The sequence below is a fragment of the Barbus barbus genome (genome assembly GCF_936440315.1).
Source record: "Barbus barbus genome assembly, chromosome: 48".
NCBI lineage: Eukaryota > Metazoa > Chordata > Actinopteri > Cypriniformes > Cyprinidae > Barbus > Barbus barbus.
The window spans coordinates 11,175,784-11,192,957 of record NC_136726.1 but is presented as its reverse complement, the minus strand read 5'-3'; the positions used below and the strand labels follow the sequence as shown (position 1 = coordinate 11,192,957).

General features: G+C 39.8%; 1 protein-coding gene across 1 annotated transcript; it reads right to left on the bottom strand.

Annotated features, from left to right (window-relative positions):
* Positions 1-474: 474 nt before the first annotated feature.
* LOC306866380 (very-long-chain 3-oxoacyl-CoA reductase-A-like) lies at positions 475-15,786 on the bottom strand. The gene is made up of 11 exons (XM_079411558.1): positions 15,456-15,786; positions 6,864-6,910; positions 5,979-6,054; positions 4,074-4,181; positions 3,677-3,741; positions 3,544-3,588; positions 3,178-3,212; positions 2,622-2,703; positions 2,241-2,306; positions 1,692-1,841; positions 475-1,601 (listed from the first exon to the last, which is right to left on the bottom strand). The coding sequence occupies exons 1-11, from the start codon at positions 15,631-15,633 to the stop codon at positions 1,494-1,496; spliced, it is 960 nt and encodes a 319-aa protein (XP_079267684.1). The 5' UTR covers positions 15,634-15,786; the 3' UTR covers positions 475-1,493.
* Positions 15,787-17,174: the final 1,388 nt, after the last annotated feature.

Sequence of the window (17,174 nt, the reverse complement as noted above, 5' to 3'; positions counted from 1 at the left end):
TAATACTAAATCAACACCTGTATTCAGCTGTAATTATTAATTTTTTTGAAAGTATATGACTACATAACACTTGGCAGCTTTATTGTATGATTGTATAAATATAGATTGCAGCAAATCTGTTGCCAGTGTTGGGGAGTAACGAGTAACGGCGTTACGTAATTTAATTACAAAATAAATGTAACTGTAATCCGTTACAGTTGAGAAAAAGCACAATTAAATTACAGTTACCCATGATGTTAACTACATTCATACATTTGTTTTATGCAAGAGAAATTAATTTCCTTGTAGTAAATGTAATTCTGTAGGTTTGTGTTCTGTTCAGTAAAAGATTTGTTTCAAGAATAACAATCGCATCTATATATTTCTACCTTCCTTGAGCACAAAAATGATCAGAACCCTTCAACATTTTGAACCATTAACAGATTTCTTTGTAACATCTCAAATCTAAATCCAACAAAAGACACAAAACCATATGCAGCATCATAAAATTTATTTAAAAAAGACAAATACAAAATCAATACACAAATAATTTTTTTATTAACAAACAAGATTTCAGACTGTCATGCATCAGTACAGCAGCACGTGGTGTTCCACTTTTCAACACGTCTGGAATGACAATATTCAAGTTTTAAACCAGGGGCGACTAATGAGGTTTAACCACCTGGATGTTTTAACTTGACTGGCGCTGGTCCGTAAATAATCATACAGAGATCTAAGCTATGGAGGTATTCTTCAAATCCAGCTTTGGATGAAACCCAAGACACACGGGTGACATTCCACCACACCTTTAAGTTTTCAGTGGAGAAAATCATGTAAACATGCATTAGATCTCCTTTCAGTAAACGGGACCAAGATTTATATACTATAAAAAGGCACAGGTTTTAAATAAACCAAATCCGATAAATAAACTCACAGCCTGAAAAGGCCAATGTACAAAAATGCACTTAAATCAGACCTTTGTTTTTATATTGATACAGTACAAGATTCAAAAATAGCCACTACAGATTTGTTAAATATGTTAAATTAATGATAAGAAAGGCCAGCACCCATTTATCACTCATCAGAAGGTCTAAGGCACGAATGCAAACTAGTTATTGGCAGTTAACAAGAGTGCAAACAGATAGTCCCAGATAAAAAGAAAATTCATAATTAGTCATTAAATAAATATAAAACACCGTCACCATATAAATAACCCTCTGCTTACAACAGCAGTGGATGCAAAACCCTCCCGACACACTTCTCTCACCCTATAAAGAAGTATGGTCTCCATTTCTGGCAACCACCAACAAGTCAATAATAATGAGTCATTGTGGAATGTGAGCATGTCCAGATATTTATCGAAAAACAACATTTTACACAAAAAATATATTACGTAAGAGGAAGCACTTCAAAGATGTGAGATTCAAAACGACTCCAGTGAATCTCAAATCTCAGTACATGTGTTTTGTAAAACATCTTATCCAGTTTGGTTTCCATCACACAGTGTCCTCAACCTATCGCAGCTTTCTCCTCCTGAGGTATCCGCCGCGCTGGGCCTTGTTCATGCACAGGCCCAGGTAGAGGACCAGCTTGATGGGGGCAAAAACGGTTGTCACCCAGCCCTGTGGGACACAAAGATCAGAAGGTTAGGGTGAAAACATGGACAATGAATGTATAAAACACTGCTGGATGAGACGTTTAGGCTGTCGCACCATGATGGCGTGAGGGAAATAGCCGTTGGTCTGGTCTTCCAGTCCCACAGTGCTCAGTTCAGCAGCTACGTAGCGTTCAGGGGTAGGCTTGTCCAGGGTTGGCTTCCTGATCTTCGTCATCTTGGTAGCCACAAAGAAAGGCAGCACACTCTGGTGACAGAAAGATTTGATGTAAACTACACACTTGTAATAACACCTCAGTACAGTCATTATAACAATTACATGTTTTTTTCCCTCTATATTTCTACTCTTTATATAGTGCATTATTTAATTTTCTGTTTTTCTTATATTAGGGTTTTATTCCATCTCTACGGTGTATTTTGTATGCATGTCTGCAAATAGTACTAAAATGACTTTTGTAATTTAATATATATTTTATTCTATATATCTGATTTGGTGCTCAAGAAACTTTTTTAATTGAAATTTTTTACAGTTTTATTTCTTTAATGTCATTATTTAATGGATCCTTGCTAAATAATAATAATAAAAAAAACATTGAACTATTATGCATTTAAAAAAGAAAATTTAATTTAATGCTGGTTCTCTCACCTGGATGATGATCCCTTTGCACCTGTACTCTGCTTGAAGGCCACGTGAGAAGAAGTCCACAAAAGCCTGTAGAAAGATGACAAAATAAATATAAAATTCTCAATAATTTCTAAATGCAACATGTACATTAAGCATCATAACATTATAGTACATCATGTACAGTATAGCGTTATTTAATTAGTGTTTTTAAAAATTCTGTTTAAGTGAGCGTTAAATGACAGCAAATTAAACTATTAAATATCCAATATCGACTGATACAAATAAATAAATCTAATAACTTAACTTTAGATTGTTCAGTACCAACAACTTGAAAAGTTTTTTTCTTTTCAAAACAATTATGACCACTGATATCTCTGTGAAGTATATTATGAAGACACTTGCCTTGGTGGAGGAGTAGATGGTCAGGAGTGGGACGGGGAACATGCCACTAGCAGAGGAGATATTGAGGATGACACCCTTAGCTCTGCAATGAAAAAGCGCTAACTTTATTTCAACTAATCACATTTGACATTGACATCAAATAGGGTATATTTCCAGCTGTGGAAACCTGAAAGCCGCCGTCACCCACTGTACTTCAAAACACACATCTAATGATGGTCGCCATGTGTGTTGCCATGGCACCAGCTTTCTCATGCAGTACCCCTGCAGCTGCAGTAGAGTGCAGAGGGTTGGACCTATTTGTACAAAATTTGCCCAGCTTCATTATTGGCCCCAGAGTTGCACGTGACTCAGCAGCAGCCAATGGGATCAATGCATTGTTGCTTTTCAATTTCACACAAAGGGGGGGGGGGGGGGGGGGGGGGGGGGGGGGTGTACAGGAGGGGAGGAAAAACCCTGTTTTTAAAAGCTGCACTGAATCCCTTTTTAGTGACAAGGCTGTGTTAGGAATTCCAGTAAGATGCTGGAAGATGTTTTTATATCGTACACCAGGACTCACCTTGCCTCCATTCTGGGCAGCACCAGACGAGTCATCTGGAGAGAGAAAACAGGACAAAAAAAAAAACGAGTTCTCACATGCTCCAAAATGACTTGAGACAACATTAAAAATCTGAAACACTAATATATCATTCCTGCATTAGAAAGAAAGGGAGGGAGGGAGGGAGGGAGAGAAAGAATGTGTGGGTGGTGAACACGGCGAGCGTTGGTGGAGATCAGCAAAACACAGGGAGAGAGAACAGGTACAACAAGAGGAGTACCTCAAAGTGGTCACATTGCAGTACTTTTACATTTTTAAATTAGAATTTTCAAAATGACGAATTCCGAAACCCTTCAGCAGCTCAATATGTTGTTTGTCTCTACTTACTTGGCACACTGAGGTGATGTTGACATTGATCATGGTGGTGATGAACTGAGAAAGGAAATTAACAGGTGAATATTTTGAACGACAATGGCTACTAAAAATGAAACCTTCCTTCGCAGACAAAGAAATCACTCACATTTTCCAAATCAGGGATGTGGAGGAAGAATTCAGGGTATGGATATGAGATTCCCACATTGTTCACTATGAATCAAGAGATTACAAAAATAGAAAATCAGATGTGGCTGAAAATTATTGAAATTTTGAATCTGAAATAAACATTAAGAATCAGCACTAGGTGGCGATAAAGCATCAGGAATGAGAAGTGAGCTCTAAACAACGTGGTAAAAAACTATCACGATTTCAGGTGAAAAAAAATAAATAAAAATACCATTCTGAGAAGATGAGGCCAAACAAAAGAGGTTTCAAAGCAACACTGACAGGGAATCGTGAATGAAAGTTACGTGCGTGTTGGCTTTCCGACAATTTTGAGGTTTGGGTTACTTACAAGATGCAACCACGTAAAAGAAACTTACCAAGGACTCCAATCTCCAGTCCAGCAAGACCCTTTTCGATTTTAGGATAGATATCAATCTGACCGTAGTCCACCGCAATGGTTTTTGTTTCCACATTATATGCGCTCTCTGTAAACAGAGACAAAAAAAAGACACTTAATGCAAAAGAAACAATGCAAATCCCCCCCCAGAAAACTGCTGAAACGCTCATCGTTCCAGCTACAGACCTAATATTGGCATCTGAGAACTGTCCGAGATCAGGCATCCCTGCTACCGCTGCTGTTCTAAAAATAACTTCTCTGGGACTTTGCCCATTGCACCAAAACACAGATGTCTGGTCAGCAGGGGGCGCTGCGTTCCAAAGAAAGGCTGTGGAGGAACTTCCTACATCTCTCCTTCCCCTCCTCTGCTTGTTTGAGGTGCCTGCAGCAATTAGAATTTATTGTCCAAAGGCTCATTTGTCTAAACACTGTTCCAATGAGTTATGAGAGGAAAATTCCTCTCAGGTCTCGCAGCGAGAAGCATTTTTTGTGTTTTTTTTTTTTAATCGAAGGTTTATTTTAAGAACAAGAATGCACATAAATCAGCTCCAAAGTCTTTTTTTTTTCTTCTGACACCCCAAATGGAGGATGGTCAATGCAAATGTGAGGTTTGCGAATCAGATTTTGGCAAATTACATTCTGGTTCGTGACTAGTCATAACAACCCCCCTCCCCTTCCCCCTCCAACCTCAGCAGTTCAGCGGCTGCAGTTAAGACAGCTTAAGTTGATTATAATAACATTTTATACTAATAAAAACAAATGTTTGTATCCACATGGAGCTTAAATGATTCCTGACAGGGTGTTTGAGTAAAATGGGTGCTTTCAAGAGCTGATCTTGGGCGAGTTAAGAAACTCCGGCAAGGCATTTTTACTTCATTATTCAGTGCACACACTGAGGCCAAATGAGTACAACAAAAATATCCCATTCACAATCTCATGGCCTGTCATACTCCATTCATACCAAAAATAAATAGAGGGTTAAAAAAGGCAAATTAAGGACAAAAAAAAAAAAAAAAAAGGCATAAGCACCGTAAAACTTTAAAGGGGAGGAAATAGTAGTAGTAATAATAATTCTTATTTTAATTACAATTTAATTTATTATTATTATTTCATATAAAATCAGTCATTACTGACAACTAAAATATTTCATTTTCAGTAATTGAAAAAGTTAAAAAAAATACATTAGATTCAAAACAAAAATGAGAAATTAACTGAAATTAATAAAATAAAACTTATTCAAAATATTAATACATACTATAATAGTACTTCGCACAATAATTAATACAACACGATATTAACTATACTAAATTATATGATAGTATATTATATTACAAAGACTAGCTTGGTTCATTGCATATGAAGAGATAAAGCAGAAATTGCTTTTACACTGCTCAACAATGCCTCAAATTAATGATTGACGGAAACTTCATTTCAGGTGATTATATGGGAAACAATATTGGTTGTGATCCTTCGCACGTCTGATTGGTCTAAATGGTAGATGTTTGGCCATACAGCACTTAGGGGACCAGTGACAGACTGAAGGCCCAGACTGAAGAACCTTTATGTTACGTGTACATCTGAGCAATTATCTAGCATCTAAAGAATTCACATTTACTGGAACAGGGAAGGCAAACAGAGGTTCAGACCTATTCTGAGAAGCTTTGTGCGTGACCCCTGGAGCTCAGCGTGGACCTTTGACTGTGCACTCCTGCCAGGCTGCATCAGCTCTCCGCCCAGTCAGTGAACCAGGCACCCACCCTGCCTCTTAGGCCAGGGCTAAAAATAAACCCTATTTCATTAACATCAGGAGGACTGTCTGTCATTCACAGAGATGAGCACTACGGTTTGACAACACACACACACACACAGATGGCCAAATACTGACCGAGAGACTTTGCCACATCGTCAAGCTTCTCCTGGGAACGGCTGATGAGCATCATGGAGAATCCTCGTCGAGCAAGCTAAGAGAGAGAAAATGGTTATAAATGAAGTAATTCAAACTAAGAGAAGCATTGCAAAGCATTTGTTAACAGTTGCCATTAAAACATCTTGTAAAAGTGGCCCATGTCAGCTTCTTTGGCCATTTTCATGTTAAAAACCATACTTGAGTTAGTATTGGAATATAAAACAGAACATTTGACTCATATTTTCCTCAGAATTCTACAACTAAATATGGATTAACTTGATTTCAACTATCAACATAATAGAACTTTTTAGAGAGGTGGAATTATTACCACATAATATCTGACAGACAATAAGCACTGACAAAATGTTAATATTCTCTCCTAAGGTTAATATGTAAAAACAACTACAAGCAAGCTAGAAGTTACTTGATTTCACTGAAAAATGTAAACAGTGTCGTTTTCAAAAAAAAATTTTTTATTCTGACCAGCCCAGCACAGCAACAGTGGCTCAACCAATGGCATGGGTTTAGGGGCGGGGTTATTTGTTTGTTCGACCAATAACAAATGAGGGGAGTGTTTGAGGGAAACCTGTTTGAAGACAGTAATTCTTTTTCACAAATGTGGATTACTCCTCTTTACTTTTAAAGACTAAAGACGGAGCTGAATATTAACTTCCGGAGTGAGCAGTGGCATGAAAGAACAGCTGTACAGCTTTTAACTGTACGAGTTATGTGAGGTAACAGGTCTTTTTCCACCAGCAGTCTTCTAGTCACCCTCCTTCTCTTGGCCTCCGAGTGAAACCTCTGTCTTGTGATGAGTCACTGTGCTTTCCGCGGAGTGAAGAGATAAATAAGAGAAACCCTTACCTCCTCCGCATAGGATTTCCCAATCCCATCCGTGGCTCCCGTCACAACTGGAAAAGAAGAAAGAAATAGACAGGATCAGGGTTTGCAGCAGCTTAATTACTCATTTTTCACCAAAAACAAACTTATGGTAAATTAGGGCAAAGAGGTACTCTGATAGGCCAGGTTCAAATCAAAACAATCCTACACCTGCCAAACTTCCATCTAAGGGAAGATAAAATTGAAGGGTGTCATTTTAAATAACGTTAAAGTACTATATTTCAGCTTAATACATACATTTTTTTTTAAAGTAGCAATTCATAGGTTCATTTCCCTGAGAAGCGCAAGTAATGACATTGAGAATCCCAACCAGGGGTGCATTTCCCAAAAGCAAACTACGGATCACAAGTTCCATCGTTATCAATAGAGTTCGGTGGAAATTACCACCATAGTGAGCGAATGATGCTTTTGAAAAATGCACCCCAGCTCAACATGGTAACACTGGCTCAAGTAATGGGCCTAAGGCAGAGCTATAAGTTCAACCAATGGCAGATGATAGAAGTATTAATCATTTACTTCAACCTCATTTCAGACAACACAGCGGTTCTTTCTTAAAACTACAGTGCATCATTTTTTGATGTTAAAATACTCTTAACCTAACACGTAAAGACAACAATAAACAAGCCATATCCATGTTAATGTCTTCAAAAAGTGTAAACACTTACTTCGTGGCATTTTTAAAGCATTTGTCGTTTGAGAATCACGACAAGCAACACAAACATGGCAACACTGGCTTGTACATCTCAGCTTAATTAAAAAAAAAACAAAAAGCCATTTCTAGGTTGCTTTCCTCAAGAAGTATAAATACTGTGACTAAGGCATTTTAAGAATTTATTTTGTCATTTTAAAATTCTGACCAGCAACACTGGATCAACCAATGATGCGAGTTGGGGGTGTGGCTATAACATGGGAGACCTGTTCGAAAACAGTCATATTTGACATTCCATTTAGTGACTCTAGTGGCACAGAAATTACATCCTTCACATTTAAAGTCGTGGGGAAGTCGTGGCCTAATGGTTAGAGAGTCGGACTCGTAATCAAAAGATTGCGGGTTCGAGTCCCCGGCCGGCAGGGATTGTAGGTGGGGGGAGTGAATGTACAGCGCTCTCTCCACCCTCAATACCACGACTGAGGTGCCCTTGAGCAAGGCACCGAACCCCCAATTGCTCCCCGGGCGCTGCAGCATGGCTGCCCACTGCTCCGGGTGTGTGTTCACGGTGTGTGTGTGTGTGTGCGCATTTGTTCACTACTCACTGCTGTGTGTGTGCACTTGGATGGGTTAAACGCAGAGCACCAATTTCGAGTATGGGTCACCATACTTGACAATAAGTCACAACTTTACTTTTACAACTATTCGTTGAGAGGCCAAAATGTTATTTTTAGTGACCATAAATCCACCTAGAAATCTGACTTTGAATGAAATTGCCATTAACAAGTCTTTAGCACTTCACTCTGACCTAAAAACAGCTTGTAGTTTGACCAAACACAGACTACAAAATATTACTAATAAACTCCAAATAAAAAAAAATAAAAAAAACACTCAGAGGCCCACTCTCAATGTCCAATGATGCTCTCGTTTTGCAAAATGTACACAAAGCGAGCACTAAGACGCAATGTGTAATGGCTGATCAAAGTATGGCATGGGCAGTGGTCATTTGCAAGAACAGGGCTGTGGGAGAGAGTTGGGGGGGGGGGGGGGGGGGTAGGTTATGACGTCTGTAGAGCACGACAGCACAGGAGGGGTGAGGAGGGATCCTGGGGGCTGCTAAAAATAGAAACCAGAGGGAGAAGGCAGGCGGGTTGGTTATGGGAGACTGCGCAAAGTCAGATGTGGGTAGAAAGTGAGAGAGCACGACAACGGGAGTGAGAGCACTGGCTCGAAAGGCAGAAGGAGCAAAAGACAAAGTGATTCACAAGCTCCTTTTCAAATTCATCCTAAGAATGAAGAACATCCTAGTTTGTCTTAATGGAACAAACTACATTAAAGAGATAGTTCATGTCAAAATAAATTGTCATTTACTCGCCCTTATATGACTTTCTTCCGTGGAATAAATATTGTTTGAGGAATGTCTGTGTCCATACAATTGAAGTCAGTGATCAAAACTGTCTGACTGTCAACATTCTTCAAAATACCATATTTTGTGATTTGTAGAAGTAATTCAAGTTTTGAACAGCAAAAGAGCGAGTAAATGACATTATTCATTTTCGGGTGAACCATCCACTGAATAACCGCAAAGAGATTGTGAGGATATAAGAACAAAACTCATATTATGAGCATCTAAAACACTGTACATACATACTTTGTTTGATAAAAACATACAAATTTAGTCACAAATCCTTTAAAATGTCAGAACAAACATTGAATTATGCTCTTAAAAGAATTCTTAGAAACATTCCTCTGGCAAAAGTCACCAAAAACGAGACAAGATGGCATGCATGGGGTCACATTTCACAAAACACGTGGCACATATTTCACATTTTCCGTAAACTTGAGGAATTCCAAGCTTAAAGTCAAGTGTGTGGGTGTGCATGTACACCAGAACACCTCAAAAATGGAGTGAAAAGGGCTTGGGGACAATTTCCAGAATTCCATGCAAGGATGTGGTTATAAACACACAGAACGTGCTCGGTCACATCGTGGGCCATCAATGCATCGCTATGGTCATAAACCATCAAAATTTGGCACATAATCCAAGACTAATCAGCATGTAGATTACTTGGATACCTGGCGAGCATTCGGGGGGGGGGGGGGGGGGGGGGGGGGGGGTCATCATAAATGCACCACTGCCTGTCAAAACCCAAGACTATCCCACAGAAACACCTAAATCTGTGACAATGAAGATGCATGCAAGCGGCTACACTATGAAAGACACCGGTGCTTGATACTTCTGTGAGCATGAGTATTTTGTTAGCATGAACATTAAAAGCACAAAACAAATGTTTAAAAATAGGCCCAGAACAGCCCCCTATGCAAGTGAGATGGCACGAGCAGTCGTGCTCTGGTACGTTCACGAACAGTACGTTCAGAAATACGGAGCCGCACTGGCCCTCCTCCGACTCAATATTCCAGCGCTAAAAAAAAGCAGCCGAGTGAGTAAAAATAGCTGCCTCGTCTGGAACAGCCGCAGCACTTGAATACCAACAAGATGCTGCCCGCTCAACCTCAATCTCTCTCTCTCTCTCTCTCTTGCGCTCTCTCTCTCTCTGCATCCCCCAGCAACCCAGCTCATTGTAGAGCCTTCGGGAAAAAAATAAAAAGCTGACCGATTCTTATGGAACAGATTTTCTGCTTGCAGCGGAGGACAATCGTGAACGAAAACAGTGCTTACGGACTCCAAAAAGCATCGGAGGCCAGTGTAGTGTAACTAAAAACGGGAATGAAGGGGGATTCGGCCGTTCACATTCAGACCGCTACTGTATCCAATCTGTCGCATCACTCTCTCCCTCCATGAATGAACCGTTCCCGTTTTTGGCTCTGTAGCACTGCAGAATGCTAACACCTCCGCCCACTCCCCCCAAAGCAGCATCGTGCTTTAAATAGCACAAGCCAGTCACATGGCCAGCAGGAAAAACTACACACCAGAGCAGTTCAGCACCCAAAATAGCATCTATACTCTGATAAAGGTGGACTGAAGAAGAAAAAAAACGATGTGGGGGTGAGAGGGTGCAATATCAGAAATAGCAGCAAAGAGTCACATGCCTGCCAAAAAAAAAAAAAGGTGAAAAATCAATACTCCTCGCAACAGTCTCCTCCTTGCAAAAAATTAATTAGAACAGAAAAGGGCAGAAATAATTCTAAACATCTAAACATAGAGCTGGTATATTTTTGGACGCCGATGCGGAGGTAGATGCTTTTTTATCCTAGCAAGAAAACGCATTGCCGTTAAATTTGTGCAAAAGTAACACCTGTCACAGACGACTGAGGTAAAAGTACTGTATGAAATGAGGGGCTTATTCAGGAGACTAGAGAACGTTCACATTTTGATTCAAGGCGCGTATAGTGCTTATAGTGCATTGTACAAAGAAAACCAAAACAGGATCCAAACAGTTAAAATGAGTGCAAATAGTGCATTTTTGGTAGAAACTGAATTCAAATATTAGCCAATGAGATTAAATTAAACGTAGACTTCTCACATTTTTTGCAAATCTCATATTGTGTTTGAATGTTAGCACATTGTAAACAAGAAAAATGGTATCCAAACGGTTAAATTAGTGCAGTGTCATTTTTTTTGGTTAAATTTATTTTTTTGTCAAAGAAATGCTACATACTAAAGGCTTTTCACATTTTTTAGGAAATGTGACTGTGCTTGATATTGGCATACTGCAAAATTAAAATTAAAATCAGAAAAAAATTGCATCTAAACAGTTGCAAATAGTGCCTTCTCTGGTTGAAACCAAATTAAAATTGTGGCCAAAGAGATCCAATTAAACGTATGTTACACGCCGTGCCTCACGATAGCAGGTCGGAATGGGATGTGAATTGTAAGTGTAATGTTAAAAGCCAGATGGAAGATTTCCTTTTCCAGGAAATAAATAAATAAATGGAGCAGAGTCGTGACAGAGAAGAGAAAAGGGAGGGTGGGGGCTCGCAGAGGGCGAACAAACAGATTCGGGAGGGGGGGAGAGGGGCTCTTAGTGATGGAGACAGAGAGGATGAGCAAGAGATGGAGGATGGAGATAGACAGAGAGAGGTGGAGGGGGGGGTAGCAGTTTTACCCAGCATCCTCTGTTCCAGCACGTGGCAACGAGCGTGTTAGGTCACATGAATGGCAGCGTTCCCTTTGAAGCCCCCCACCTCTTCAAAGCCCTCCCTTGAACACAAGAGCCAGTCACACTCTGTCATCATTCACGGTGCACAAGGGCTCACACATTCACAAGTTGCGCAGTCCACGTTCACCCTCTCACACACACCGTGGAATACATTTCATTCACATTGTCCCCTTTTAGCTAGCATGAATGGGCTAAAGGTGCTATTCACAAACTTGTGGTGTTCACAATCAGCAAGAACAAGAAAGCTGAGCGTTAGCTGTATTGTAACAAGTCAACACGCTGCCAAGTTTCACCCGGACTGAGAAAGGCCTAGGCCAGAGCAGGTTTTAAACAGAAAAACTCCTCGATTTGAATGTCAAAGCAAGTTTGTGTGACACAATCGCCCCCATCCCCATGAATGACTGCAGTTGTATTACATAACTGTGTGATTCTCAAACACATTTAGTGTTTTAAGGAAGCGAGCCACTGGAGGACAAGAGAGATGGTGAAGGGTGGGTGGGGGGTGATGAAGCTCTAATTCTGGCTTCCTCGCGCTGCTTGGTCAGCATCACAGAGAAAGGCCAACAGTACACTGCACCAGACACAAACTACCAACATAAACTCAACCTGCTAGTTGGGGACCAACAATAGTAGGCCTCTCTCAACAAATGAAACACACTGATGGACTAGAAAAGATAGTGGCTTCTCAATGTAATTTATGTTGCTGGTGTCGATGAAGTGGATGGAAGTCTCTTCCTCAACATTCAAAGTTAAGTCTTCTGAAAAAGGCAATGTGACTAAACCTGTCAAGAACCTGTCTGGATCATATGTCACCCCTAAACTGAAAAAAACTTGCTGCTTACAGAAAATGAAGCATTTCTTGAAAATAAAGAACTATGACAATCATAAATGAATACTACATTTATTTTCTCAGTTCAGGTGGAATAATATGCACAAATGACTCAAATGACATTAATATACACAATATTGTATTAAAAATAAATTATTCTATTGCCTTCATACTAGATTTAAATAATTACATTAATGCACAAAATTACTGTATTAGCATGAGGATGGGAATCCCCAATGAACCAAATAAAATTATTTAGATAATAAAAAAAAATAAATAAAAAAAAAATATATATTTTTTTTTTTAAAGCACTACTGTAATAAGAATTTGGAGAAATATGTGCTTAATTGTTGCTATGTCATAATGCTAAATAAATCTTGTTCTAAAATAAACAATGTCCTTTTTAACTTTGAGGTGAAATGTGCTATTCAGACATGTATTAATTATCAGAATGAGATCTGATAAATGAACCTCAGATGGTTATTGTTAAAAAAAGTGATGTCAGAATTAATTTAAGGTTTAATAGTTCTATTGTTCGTTAACACATCTGTGATTCCTTATAAAAGAATGCTGCCTGGGTTTCCTCAGTAATATGTATAGTTTAATAATGCAGAGAGAGAGAGAGAAGCCACATTTGACTAATAACAATGGTCTAAAAAAAAGCCTGTGCTTCGACTGCTGCAAGAACATCAAGCACAATAACTGGGTGGTGATGGCGCAGTGGATAAGACACATGCCTTTGGTGTGAGAGACCCGGGTTCGAATCCACTGTGAGACACCAATGTGTCCCTGAGAAAGACACTTAACCCCTAGTTGCCCACTTAACCCCTACCTCTGACATATATAGCAATTGTAAGTCGCTTTGGATAAAAGCGTCAGCTAAATGAATAAATGTAAATGTAAACTAAACCACAGGCTTACAACCTTTACCACAGCGGTGCAGTTCCCAAGACAGACACCAGGGGTCTCCCGTAACTCGGGCGAGGAATGCCTGGTTACTACAGGAACACACCACAGGGCCTTTCTTCTCGTTTCTTCCTCATACATTCCTCTTTATGACGCACCTTCAAGGCACTGCAAATTCAGCAAAAACATCATCTTATGATGTGACCTCACACTGTCAACATGCAATTGAATGAGTCTGTAAGATGAAGGGGAGACTGACTGCAAACGAACTAGCAGTTACATTCATACCAACGTGGAAAGAGTTTTGAGATCTGGATTCTGGAAACTGACTCTTGCTCAACCTGACAAGACTTGTGCTTCTGGAGGAACTAGTCCCCACCCCCTCCTCCCCTCCCATCTCCACTTAGTCACCTCCAGCCTGTGAGTGATAGCACTCGTTAAACCGAATGAGTCTGACTGGAACCCTGCTTTTTTAGTTTCTGGTAGTGGCATTCATCACCTCCATATTTGACATCACACTGACAGAATGTACAAAGGAAACCGTTCAAAATGTGAAAGGGAGTGGTGGCGTCTAGTGAGCAAAGGGATGGTTCTTGCAAAACCTGCTGGGAAATTGGGTAGGTCATATTTCACTCCAAAATTTCCCCAAATCTGAATTGTGATTATACCTGTATTTGATCATATAGGGTTAATTCAAGTGGAATTTTGTATCTATATCTATCCATCTATCTATACACACACACATATATAAAGTTCAGGTAAAATATCAGTTTATATTAAATGTAACAGGAGTAGGTTGGTAAAATGTTAAATGGTCTTGAAAAATAATGTCACAATGAAAAATATCCAATAATTAGGCTTTGTATCTATGCAAAATTTGAGATCTAAAAAGACCTATAATTGGTTTGGTCATTCATATGTACCAATATGTTTCCAATTTTACAGTTAATTGGTTCTTAAATATTGTGTTTATCGATTAATGGCGCTAAATATGGTCATAATAGCCACCTTCAGCACATTCAGCAGGAAACAACATTCTTCACAGATGATGTAACTGGCTGTATGAAGCATATCAAACAGTTAATATTGGCTTTGAGGGAAAAAAATGGTCGCTTTCACTCACAATATAATTGCTTCTTTTTGGAGTGAAATATGAACATTTTATGAACAGGTGAGAATAACCCAAAAACCTAAAGGGTTGTCAGTTCAAACCTTTTAAGCGGCGATGCCTTCCAACCCATCTTTTATAAATAAATACATTTAAAAAAAATGAATAAATAGAATCATCGCACTCCCTCCAGAAAATACTGCGACCCTTAAATCGCTTCGCATGTGCACTACCCAAGCTGACCGCTAGGGGCCTTGAACAGTGCACCTGCTGCCTAGGCAGTGAAAGACTATGGCATGATGAGCCATCTCGAAATCTTTAACAGTGTGATGAGTTTTCAAGTAACAGTATAGAAAGTGCGACTGCGTCAAGAGCAAATCTCCGCGCTGTACCTCACGGCTTTTGAACATTTTCTCAACACACACACAAGTCTCCCCTCACATGCCGCACGTGGTATGGACTCGCATTATAATTAAGATTGGCGTTTTAAACTGCGTCATGTTGCCAAAACCAACCTCAGTGCCCCAGTGAGGGGATGAAGCGGACAATACCGGCCAAAAAGACATCTACTTAAAGAGCAAGCCGCATTTTACCCACGAAACTCTGCGCATAATATATGAATGTATGGCGCAATCAGTCAACCTAGACACACGTCGCCTCCATTGACCATACGCATAAAATACTAATGCCTCAATTAGTCTGCTAGATCTTAACGATTACAAATGTGTGTGAGTGATATAAACATTCGCTCTTAGTAAACGCTGACAAAAATGTGTTCAATTACATCTGCTGCGCAAAAAGTTGAAATTATCAGCCCCCCCCCTCCAAATCCATGAAGTTCATCTTTATTTAGTTTAAGGCTGCGCCAAATGCGCACTACATTCATCCCACCCATGTCCTGCCAGCACAAGCTCTCATTCCCAACGCATGTCGTTCAACTTACCTGCCCATTTTCCCAATTTGGGAGAGAGTAAATCCCCGTTTCCCAGCACCCATATCCTAAAGCCAGTGATGATCTTGTACAGCAGCCACAGCGCCAGCGAGGCCGTGGTAAGTGCACCGACCCAGAAGAGCGCTCTCTCGGCAGGCTGTACCGTCTCCACCACCTTAAACGACTCCATGTCTACGGCTGGCTGTGCGTGGTGAATGACCTGCAAATTTAGTTGTTATACACAGATTTAGAGCTTCATTGTGTGCGCCCCTTTATAAGCAGATTGTGGCATCACACCCCTACAACTCCTCTAACATACTAGTCTATCCAGATTTAAGTGCACACCTCCCACATACTCCGTCGCCGCCCATTCGAGCCCACGTCCATTGTTGATTGGCCAAAACTCGCGTCCGTCAACCAAAACTTACCGTTGATTGGCTGTTGTGCGCGTCAATCACAAAGAACCCATTCTCATTCATTCGGTTGCTTGTTTCAATGGGGCGGACCGAAAACTCTTCTGAGTGAGAAGCGATTGGACAAACATTACGGTAACCCCCATTCAAATAATGTCATTGGTTGTGATTCAGAACTGGTTTTTCTGTTTCAGTCAGGGTTACGAAACCTCCAAACCCACGCTTCCAACGATCACCCCCACACTATTTTATGAATGAAGTTTGTTGCTCATTGGCCACGAGGGCTCCTGTTGCCCCGTCCCTTCTGAGCAGTCAGTGCGAGTCTATTTGTCGACATGAACGCCATTCACTTTCATTCACCGGCGCTGTCACACCAATGAGTCATACTTTAGGGAAAAAACAGACGGACAAGCTTATTTGCTGCATTTTAGCTCGATAGGCACATGTATAACTCAATTTTCAATTTTTCCTGACCATGTCTGCGTTTCCAAAACCACATAAAACGGTTTTCGTGAATGAAAGAAAACACACCGCTTGTTTTCACAGTGTAAGACACAACATAAGAAACATTCATGTATTTTGAATATTGCAGATACATCGTATTTATACATACAAAGATAGTCATACAGTTCACAAATGCATAGCTATATATGGATATACACATAACCAAGCAAAAACTAAGCTAAAATTACAAGATATTAATTAATCTTGTATCATGAGTCATATTTGACAGCATTTTTACAAGTTTTTGTGTGTGTTGGGGACGCTTCTATAACAGTAAAATAATACTGTTTATAACAATCATAGAAAATAATGTGAATAAAGTAAATTATCATTATAAAATAATGTAATGTAATACATAAGCACCAATGATAGTCCACTGGTTCTACGTAGTAACAAGCGATGCGTCATTGGATGGGAAGGATATTTTACAGCGTTATTTTGGCAAACTCTGTTTATTTTATAATGTAGACAAGCTTATTATTTGTATTCATTCAAACGGTGAACATCCTTCTCATAAAACTACAATTACCACACAGCGCTGCGCCAAAATCTCGCGAGAACTCTCGGCGCGAGTAACGCGGAAGAGAGGATGGTTATGTAAACACTAGGCACGTAGTAGATATGCAGCTGAGCAACCTGGGAAAATACATAAACTGTTGTGAAACACATTTTTTAATCGACTTACACATGCATGCAGGTACACAAGCGATAAGAAACTCGCGTTAGTTGAATGTTTTGGTCTTGGCTCGTGCCTAGCTTGTCAGTTTGACATTTAATCAGGCTAGCTGGATCACTCCAATCCCTTCACTCACGA

What these genes read in the sequence shown, in the direction of transcription:
- LOC306866380 (XM_079411558.1), bottom strand. Translation starts at nt 15,633, where the DNA reads ATGGAGTCGTTTAAGGTGGTGGAGACGGTACAGCCTGCCGAGAGAGCG. An exon ending in GGAAATCCTATGCGGAGGAG is followed by an intron (nt 6,055 to 6,863) that starts GTAAGGGTTTCT and finishes TCTCTCTCTTAG; the next exon opens with CTTGCTCGACGAGGATTCTC. An exon ending in CCATCTACTCCTCCACCAAG is followed by an intron (nt 2,307 to 2,621) that starts GCAAGTGTCTTC and finishes ATCTTTCTACAG; the next exon opens with GCTTTTGTGGACTTCTTCTC.